Raw genomic sequence first — 10,000 nt, 5'->3', positions numbered from 1 at the left:
CAGAATAATGCACTGCAAGCTTAACAAAATGGACAGGTTTATAATCTAATTAATAAATATTAAGCCCCTTTAAAATTATTAAAAATATTAATGGTGAGGAATAGTGGTGAGTGGCTGATGTTGTTGTTGATAATAATAATAATAATAATAATAATAATAATAATAATAATAATAATAATAATAATAATAATAATAAATAATAATAATAATAATAATAATAATAATAATAAAAATTTCTTACATTTATAAAGGGGGGGAGGGATCTCCTCATTTCCCACTAGTGTGCAGCATCCACCTGGCAGCCATATTGCGCCAGACCGGACACCATTCACCTGATTGGTGAATAGTAGACAGAGTGATAGCGATGGTTAGGAGATCATGATGGAAAGAGGCCGGGGTTAAACCCCTACACTTTTTCGAAGGACATTCTGGGATTTTTAACGACCTCAGTTTAACGTCTCATCCGAAAGACGGTGCGCACTGTCAGTATAGTGTCCCCTTCACTATACTGTGGCATTAGGACCCACACAGACAGTTAAAGGTTTGCTGAGTTGAATGCCAAAGAACAGCCATGTTTTGGTTTACTAAAGAACTTTTCTGTTAACAGTTGTAAGAGTAATTTTCTTTTTTTTAATAATCAAAAATGCCAAGATTAAAAATGTTATGAAATGAAACATGTCTAGGATTGTTATAGGTATTTCATGAAACCATCATTGTCAGTTAAGAACCTTTTATTTTTTATGTTTAAAATGAATTATTTAATTGAAAATTTGGGGTCGGGAAGATTTATCTTTTTTCTCTGAAACAAGTCTGTTTTTATTTGGCAAAAATACAGTATACATACAAGTTTGATTTCCTTACAAAGAAGCAAAGAAACTTAGTATCTTACAGGAAATAATGTAATCGGTTTGGAGCTTGAGATCCAGGAGGAAGTGTGAAAAAAGAGATTGTGATATTGATAAGCCAAATTTCTCGGCGGCATCAGCTGTGGAGGCTGCTTCTCTTAGATCTTGTCTTTTTACAGTACATTATTTTTCCTCCAATGTGTCTCCAATTTTTAGTATTTGTTGATGATTTCACAAGCCTGTTGTTGAAAATCCTTATGTTACAGTGCAGAGAACACAAATAAATATGTGTTTGTCAATTGTTTTTTGTGGCAAATATCTGATATCTATATAATTTGTTTCCAAAATGTTCTTGCAACATTACAACTCTTTTGCAGTCTGTTTTTTGATCTGTGTTTGGAGAACTCTGGTATAAAAAGCTAACAAAGCACTGAATCTTTTTAAGTCTCTAAGCAGCTCTATTCTTTTTTCTGTGGTCTCAGTACCCCCTCAGATTGATGTACGACCCCTGGATCAAGTTGCTGTCCAAGGACGAACAGTGACTTTCCAATGTGGCACCCAGGGAAACCCGCTTCCTGCTGTTTTTTGGCAGAAAGAAGGCAGTCAGGTGAGTGTCCAGCTTATGCTTTCTCCACTGATACTTGTAACAATACATTACAGAAACCACACCATTCTTTTGTGTATTTAAATTTGAGATACAGGTACTGACCATGAACTTGAGATCAGTGTTTATACACTTTCAATCAGAAGTTAAGGGTCAGAATTTTTCTCTTTTTTTCTCTTTTATTCAGCAAGGTTTCATTAAATTACATAAAAGACATTAATAATATTGCAAAAGATTTCTTATAATAAATGCTATTTCTTTCTTTCTATTTAAAGACTTCAGAAAGATGTGTATCGTGGTTTGCACAATAGTTGTGACCCTGGACCACAAAACTTTATTCATTAAGTTTTATACATCACTTTAAAAAATCTAAATCTATAAAATCTCCTGACAAAATTGCTTATGAATTTGTCTAAATGAAAGGTTCAAGTATAAGTATTAATAATGCTTATGTACTTATTACATAACATATGTATTATTATTTATTGCACACGTAGTAACTGAGTTTTGATATACTGTATTTACGGTAGGAAATTTACAGAATATTTATATAGGATAAAGGATAAAGGATTTTTTTATTGCCTAAAAGAAAAATCATTATTTTAACCCATATAATGTATTTTTGGTTATTGCCAAAAATATGTCCATGCAATTTAAAACTGGTTTTTGATAACAATAATTTTTAAAAAAATCATCATTTAAGATTTTAGAAAGATCATGTGACTGTTAAAAATTACATTTTCAATTTCATTAAGACACGGCTCTGGTTCCCCCACAGTCCAAAGACATGTAATATAGTTGAATTGAATAAACTAAATTGCTGTAGTGTACTGTATGTGTGTGAGTGAGTGTGTATATGGATGTTTCCTAGTACTTGGTTGCAGCTGGAAGGGCATCCACAGTGTAAAACACATGCTGGATGAGTTGGCTGTTCATTCCGCTGTGGTGACCCCTGATAAATACAAGGACTAAGCTGAAAAAAAATGAATGAATGAATTTAGGACACTTTTTCCCGTATTCTTATCAAATAAATGCAGCCTTAGGCTACATTTACACTGCGAGGCTTAATCCTCAAATCAGATTTTTTTTATTTGATTCTGATTTATTTGCATAACTGTTCACATTATTGTTATAAATGTGGCCAACATCAGATTTCCAGTGTGAACAGATCATGGTTCTGACCCGGATGCATAAAAGTACAACTATGCACAGCACAAAATGTTTAATTATGCTCACAATGTGTGTACTGTATAAAGTGAATTCAAACACATTTTCAGATTATGTAAATATATTTATTTCACAGACAACTGTTGCGTTTTTATGAATTGGAAATGGTTGTTTTGCTAGTACTAATGTGCGTTTCAGTGATTGAAACCTAAATTACATGTTTTGTGATTGAAAACACTGATGATTTGTCATTTATGACAACAGCGGTGCGCGTCTCGCTGACCACAGGTATAGTGAACTCATCAAGGGTTAATGAGCAGTCGCAGATTCAACTGTGAAGGCAGGGCTCATGCCTGGTTCATCGGTGTTGAAATTTAGATTGTTTGCAGAGTCTGAAAATCTAGCCTACTGTTAATTCATTTGTTTTAAACAACATAGGCTGTATCCAGTCAAAACTCAAAGTGAAAGTGAAACGTTGCCTATTGAAGGCATATTGAAGGACTTTGTCCTTAACAAATAAAAAACTTTTACTTGAGTACATATTTTCGATTAGTTTAATACGTTTACTCTGATAGATTTTTTTATGTGCTGCATAGTTACTCGTTACTAGGGGTGTCAAAATGATTGATATTGGTTTAGTAAGATGATAACCAGTTATTACGCACTGACGTCATTTATCTCCTATGTGCGATATCACAGTAGAACACTATGGCATGGAGGCGAGGGCGAGTAAATAACGCTCTTACTACAATGAAGGCGGCACAGCACACAAGCCGCTATTTCACTACTACGGAGAAATGCTGTAAAACTTTTTTTTTGACCAGCTGGCGTGTTTGTGATGTAACTTTTGCTCTCCTCTTGGCTGTTAAAGCGATACTTGTGGATCTATACACATATAGACTGTAACCGCAGCTTTTCTTCCTGCCATCGGTGAACAGCGATTTTATTTCTAAAGCCGATCGCAACCCTTTCTGTTGAGCGGGTGAAGACAATAACCAATCATAGGGGTGTAAGACCTCGCCTGTCAACGCTCAAAAAGCAAGCGGGATAATATTTACATGAGTTTATTTGCTATAAATGCTCATGCTGTCTTCTGTGCATGTATTGGAGTTTTGTTTGTTGCATTCAGAAAGAGTGTTTTCTTTGCGCAGGTAAAGTAAGGGTACAGTTCATATATCTGAATGCTGTATTAAAGAACAAAATTGTATTACAAATAATATATAAATATATTTATAGATTTTAATTAAAAAAATTCTTGTGTTGTGAAGAAAAAATCTAATTATGTATGGAAAGCATCGTCAATGCACCAAGATATCGAATTGAACCGAATCGATGGCATGATAATCGTAACCGAACTAAACCGTGAGACTAGTGTAGATTCACACCCCTACTCCTTACAATTATAGACCTTTTTCTTGGCTGCTGCATGGAGGGAGCCATAGTGACCAGCGTCTTCCGGTAGAATGTTTAGAACTTCCGTTTACAGCGTTTACAACCAGTAATTTGCGATCCGAAAATGGGTTTCAATAGCGTTTTGAGTGGATTACAGAGTGTTTTTGTGACACACAACTTTGAAAGGTGTGTCAGATCTGTGGTTCAAGCGCAAGAGAAAAACAATATCGTAAGCTATGTTTCATTCTGTTTAATCACGTGCCCCAAAAAAAAGATATTTCATATAAACAAAACAATATGATGTCTTTTGTCTGCTCTCTTTAATAACTACATTACACAATACTTGTACGTTTACTTTCAGTACTTGGGTAGTACATTTTGAAATAAACTACTTGCAATACTTAAGTACAAAAAATGTTGAACACTTTAGTCCTTCCACTTAAGTTTGGTGCTTAAAGAGCACTTCATCTTCTACTCAAGTCACTTTTTGATAGAGCACTTGTACTTTTACTTAAGTCTGGGTCTCTAGTACTTTCTACACCTCTGTTAATACCACATACAGTATAAAAATAAAAGCCACATGAATTCCTACATAACCGTTCACACTGTGGTCAGATTGCAAAACATCAGATCTGTATGTGATTTAATAACACATATGAAAGTGGCACAAATCAGAGTTGAAAAGATCAGATTCCATGCAGTTCGGGCTGTTCAGACTGTCATGACAAAAATGATTTGGGCCACATTTGCCTGCAGTGTGAACGTAGCCTTAGTGTGCAGGATGTATAGATTGTATTACAGTACGCAGTCAAGTAAATTCTACACAATTAGGAATGCAGATTTTTAGATGGCTCAGCATTGTCTGCCGGTAATGCAGTATTCTCCGTATATCATGTGTGGGCTTAAAGAGCCTAATTGGAGATCAAAGGCAGATCTCTTTACATGAAGATGTTTTATTTGCATCTCAAAGCATGTTTATCAGTGACTCATTAGCTTGAAAACAAGCCTAGAGTCTCTCTCTGTGATTATATTTACCCTTGTTGATGCTGATTAGTGGCGTATTGCTGATTGCATTGAAGAGATGATTCAGAGCGCTGGATTGCTGAAGACGTGGAGCCGCATGTTTTCAGAGCCATTACAGGAAAGCACCGGGCCTCTTGAAGGAGTAGCAAGAGAAAATTTGACACAGGAACATCAGGTGTCAGAGCAGCTCCCGTCGGCCAGTAAAAGCACAGCGTTCGTTCGATGTGTAATGGTGTGTTTTCCTGCCAAAAATAGAGCTCGGTCAGTGCAGAGAGACCACTCAGCCCTGATGGCTTCATCGTTTCGGAGTCATTCGGGGTGTGGTCTGCATTTTAGAGCATGTTTTTCAGGCATTTGCAGCTCTGTGTTCAGATTATGTGCTGGCCTTTTCACCTTCGTCCATTACTTGACTAGTTTAAGCCTCTTAAGGGATGTGGATGGATTCCCCTTCATTCCATGTACATGTGCAGTGTGTACCCCTGTCATGCCAACTCAAGCACTACAAAGAGACAAGCTGCTTTTGACAGCAGATTCAGCTGCGTGAAAAATACCAACACAATCACAGCAATTTGTCAGTTTTTGGTTTACTGGCTAATTCATATTAATTAGTACTCTCATTTCTGCATTTTAGCATGATTTGCTCATCCTCTAATGAGGGAGGGGTTTTGGGCGCATGCCTTCTTTTGAAAATTGTACATTTTTATACAAATTAAATTGTATAAATTTGTATTAATTAGCCACTTTTCTGACATTTTCCTCATGAGTTTGGGCTGGAAATACACATAAAGTGCTGAAATTGCAAATCAAATGCAGTTTTGGTGTAGATGAGATCATTAATCAGCTCAAGCATTTTTTTTTGTTTATTATATTTACATTTTTTAAATATTTTTAAATATTGAAATATATATTTTAAATAATAATACAATAATAATACATTTTGAATTATAATAAATGTTATTTAATTTATTAAATGTTACATTTGTCCAGTCAAGTACTGCATGTTATAGTCAAAAATTACATTTTATAATATATTCAAATAAAAATTGTTGAATTAAATTGCATTAGCATTTGACAACATCTGTGTTTTTACTGTATTTTTCATCAAATAAATGTCTTTTTTAACTCTTGAGCATTAAACAAAACAACAAATATTTCTCTCAACCCCAAACACTTATTGTATATGTACAGTAAATGCATTGTGATTAAAATTATTAACAATGAACATCAATGATTATTAATTTAAATTATTGAAATACTGGTTTTACAGCCATTTTGTCTCCATGAATTATATGAATTCTATAAAAACTAAAATTAATAATCTTAAATGCTACTTAAGGGGCGGCGCAGTGGCTCAGTGGTTAGCACTGTCGCCTTACAGCAAGAAGGTTGCTGGTTCGAGTCCCGGCTGGGCCAGTTGGCATTTCTGTGTGGAGTTTGCATGTGTTTCCCATGTTTATGTGGGTTTCCTCTGGCTGCTTTGGATTCCGCGACAGTCCAAAGACGTGCTATAAATGATTTGGAGGAAATCCAAAGGTGTTTCCCAATACTGGGTTGCAGCTGGAAGGGCGTCCGCTGCATATAACATATGCTGGAATGTTTGTTGATTCATTCTGCTGTGTTGACCCCTGATAAATAAGGGACCAAGCTGAAGGAAAATTAATGAATAAAATGCTTCTTAAACTGAATTTAGGCATTATAACATTGTGAGAACATCATGGAAAAGGTCTATTAATTTTGGTCATTTTAAAGATTACATTTAACAATATTAATAAATCATTAGTGTTTTCAAATATAGACCACAAAACCCGTCGTAAATGTCGATTTTATCTTAATAAACAAGCTTTTTATTGATGTACTGTATGCTTTGTTAGGATAGAACAATAGTTGGACCACTATTTGAAAATGTGTCATTTTAAGATTAAAAAAACTGAGAAAATCACATTTAAACATGTTTGAATGAGGTGCTTTGCAATGCATATTACTCAAAATTAAGTATTTGATAAATGTATGTATACAGTAGTGAATTTACAAAATGTCTTCATGAAATACGGTCTTTACTTGGTATGATAATAATACTTAATAGAACAATCCATCATTTTGACCTACAGGATTCAATGTACACTCAAAAATGCATTTTTCTGCTATTTCAAACTACTTAAAATGAGTTCAAACAATATGCTTAAGTTTTTGGGGGAACAGCTTAATTGTTTTATGTTCGATCCACTTAAATTTCTAAAAAATAAAAATAAAAAAAGGTTAGTTAATGTAATCAGTTTGTGTTGGGACAACATGAAGGAATTGTGTAGTACCCTGCATTTTTTACTGTGTATTTTTGACTATTGCCCATGCAGCATAAGACCAGGGACACATGTTAACTTTAATGAGTATTCAGATCTAGATGCAATTAACAATGATTTATTATCAACTAACCTTACTCATGATGACTGAGGGGACTTCATAAGGGGCTAACTGAATCGACACAGAAAACTGACAGTTTTAGATTGTAATTTTGCTCATAGCATGTAATCATCACTTCAATCATGTTCATATCTGCTTGAATACTGTTAGAATCTAAATAATTGCTACATGTTTGCCATTAGAACGTTATTTTGACAATCTCCTCTTAATTGTATGACAGAAACACATTTTCTTAAAGCTGTTTTGAATCTATATGTACTGTATAGTGAAAGCCACTGTACATTTGAAGTCAAAATTATTAGCCCTTCTGTGAAATTGTAATTCTTTTAGAAATATTTCCTAAAGGAGCTTTAATGGAGTGAAATTTTTCAACACAGTTTAAACATGAGCCCTATCATACACCCGGCGCAATAAGACGAAAAGACGTGGTTTTGCCGTGACTTTTTGTTGCTATTTTCAGACCAGCGCAAACCGTAATTTTCACGATTTGCACCACATTGTTAAATAGCAAATCAATTTGCGCCCCTTGTTGGACCTCATGGGTGTGCTGGTCTAAACGGAGGTGTGTTGAGACCAGCTAAAAAAGACCAGCTGAAAGCAGGTCTAAAGTTCAGCACAGAGCGCATTAGTTATGTGCCCATGCAGGTCCAAAATGCGTACACATTGCTTAATACACATAGGATGTACAGCAATACAACAAATATCTTGCATATGAAAAATAAAGGATTAAAATGTTACAAAGATGATTAGTTTCTACATCATATAACCACTACCTCCATGCTTCTTATGTCAGAGGAAGTTTTTCAGTTTATTCATGACAATTTGCATTATATAAGATTATTATGAGCAGTATTATTTATTATATGCATATTTTTATTCGTTTTAATAAAAACAAGTTTAGATTTATCCACCTGTCGAGTTTTAGAGACGTATGCATCACTATATGGAGCATAAGAATAGGACGTGTGTTTGGATATAACTTTTTATAGTTTTTCAGTTTTTTTGACCACATTTCATTATAATTGTTCATTTATTTGTTTGCTGAAAATTAGAACTGAGTTTAGAAATAGTTTTGAATCAAATCTTTGCGCTTAACAAACAAAATTAATATGTATTCTAATGGATGTCTTTAGTGGAGTGCGTACAACACCGTTTCCCTTATCGACAAAAGTAAAGGAGTAAAGTAAAGAGTAAAGTAAAGAGAAAGTAAAGAGGCCAAATGGAGGAGGAGTTCTTTATCCTCATGCTGCTGATGGTCTGTTTAACTGTTTGCTTGCTAGTAAAGCAATCAGTTTTTCAACTTACAAAGATTGCCATGAAAATAGCAAATGTGTCATGGAGCAACGCAGCTGACTCTTAAAGGGAATGGTAGATGAGATTTATTGGTTTAATGCACGTTATACTCAAAACACGTCCATAACTCATTAAGAGAATAAGCACAACCCTGTTAGACCATGTGCTGGGGCACTTTAGACTTTGCTCCTAGATCATTAAAATAGAGCCCATTAGTTTTAATAAGTAATTCAAATTACTCATTCATTTGTCTTTGCCTTGATGACAGTACATAATATTTTACTAGTTATTTTGCAAGATATTAGTATTTAGCTTAAAGTGCAATTTAAAGATTTAAATTGGCTATTGTGTCTTGATTTAACAACAGTTGTGTCTTGTTGTGTGGCCAATCAAATATAAAAATTTCAAATAATATTGACATTAATTTTTTTTTTAATGAACTGCTTTTATTCCAACAAAACTAAAAGAAAAATGACATTCAGTCTAGAAGAAAAAATTTATAGGAAATACTGTGAAAATTTCCTTGCTCTATTAAACATAGTTTGGGAAAAATTTATAAAAGAACAAAAAGTTCAAAGGAGAGCTAACAATTTTCCTTTAACTGTACAAATAAGCATGAATTAAATTAACTAAACTGAAATGTACTGATATAATGTGGATCCTGTTTTCTTTTTTTTAAAGCTTCGCCATTATATTTCACCTATATTCATCCAGTCTGACCTTTAAACAAAATTCAATTAAACAGGCTGTTTTCACCTTTCAGTATTGGTGAGTGCTGCATTGTGAACATTAGAGTACGCCTACATACTCTACTTCATCAGGCTCTTTTAGTGCAAAAGAACAAGGACAGTCCTGTTTTCATGGCCATTTGAAACTTGTAAAACAGACTTTCAGGCTCTGGGTATTTTGCCCGTGGTGTGAACTCAAAAGTCTGTCCTCTTTCGTAGATGCTGCTTTTCCCCGGCCAACCTCCTTCCCAGTCGGGCCGTTATTCGGTGTCCATGAACGGAGAGCTGTCCATATCGGATGTTCACTCGGAGGACTCGGGTTATTATATCTGCCAGGCCATCAGTGTGGCGGGGAGCATCATCGCCAAGGCTTTGCTGGAAGTGGAAGCCGGTGGGTATCTGGGATTACTGTTCATCCCACCCAGCAAATGGCGTCTCTGGAGATAATTGTGCAGAAAAACCCTAGTATTAGCAAACTGCCTGCAGTGAGTACACACAGCTCTTCATTTTGATGTGCGTTACTTAAATCG

At 34.8% G+C, this 10,000-nt stretch overlaps 1 protein-coding gene across 1 annotated transcript in view; it reads left to right on the top strand.

Moving 5' to 3' along the window:
- The window catches only part of LOC130242151 (roundabout homolog 2-like), a 130,874-nt gene that overhangs the window by 76,826 nt on the left and 44,048 nt on the right, over nucleotides 1-10,000 (top strand). The window contains exons 7-8 of the mRNA XM_056474173.1: nucleotides 1,328-1,452; nucleotides 9,690-9,861. Coding sequence (XP_056330148.1) covers nucleotides 1,328-1,452; nucleotides 9,690-9,861 — 297 coding nt within the window. The remainder of the gene's footprint in view (nucleotides 1-1,327; nucleotides 1,453-9,689; nucleotides 9,862-10,000) is intronic.

Source organism: Danio aesculapii, chromosome 15, assembly GCF_903798145.1.
Source record: "Danio aesculapii chromosome 15, fDanAes4.1, whole genome shotgun sequence".
Lineage (NCBI taxonomy): Eukaryota > Metazoa > Chordata > Actinopteri > Cypriniformes > Danionidae > Danio > Danio aesculapii.
The sequence above is the reverse complement of the archived record's forward strand: the minus strand, read 5'-3'. Positions and strand labels throughout refer to the sequence as shown.